The following is a 223-nucleotide window of genomic DNA, read 5'->3' as shown; positions in this document are numbered from 1 at the left end:
GCCCCTGCTCTCCACCCGCCGCAAGCAGCGCATCGACGGGCTGGCCGGGGCTGGGCATGGCGAGGGGCTGCCGCCCCGGCAAGTGGCCATGGAGGAGGGCGAGGGGCAGGGGATGAAGCCGGAGTCTGACCAGCCCAGTGCCACAGGAGAGGGGCTGCAGGAAAACGCATCCCTGTGCTGGGAGCCGCCTGCTGAGGTGCAGCAGGTCCCGCTCAGTGTCTAC

At 70.9% G+C, this 223-nt stretch overlaps 1 protein-coding gene across 1 annotated transcript in view; it reads left to right on the top strand.

The window, feature by feature from the left end:
• SYNPO (synaptopodin) overlaps positions 1–223 on the top strand; it is a gene marked incomplete at its 5' end in the record, with an annotated part of 2247 nt that overhangs the window by 145 nt on the left and 1879 nt on the right. The window contains one exon of the mRNA XM_010189335.1: positions 29–205. Coding sequence (XP_010187637.1) covers positions 29–205 — 177 coding nt within the window. The remainder of the gene's footprint in view (positions 1–28; positions 206–223) is intronic.

The sequence above is a fragment of the Mesitornis unicolor genome, unplaced genomic scaffold (genome assembly GCF_000695765.1).
Source record: "Mesitornis unicolor isolate BGI_N332 unplaced genomic scaffold, ASM69576v1 scaffold35137, whole genome shotgun sequence".
Lineage (NCBI taxonomy): Eukaryota > Metazoa > Chordata > Aves > Mesitornithiformes > Mesitornithidae > Mesitornis > Mesitornis unicolor.
This window is presented reverse-complemented; position numbering and strand designations above follow the sequence as displayed.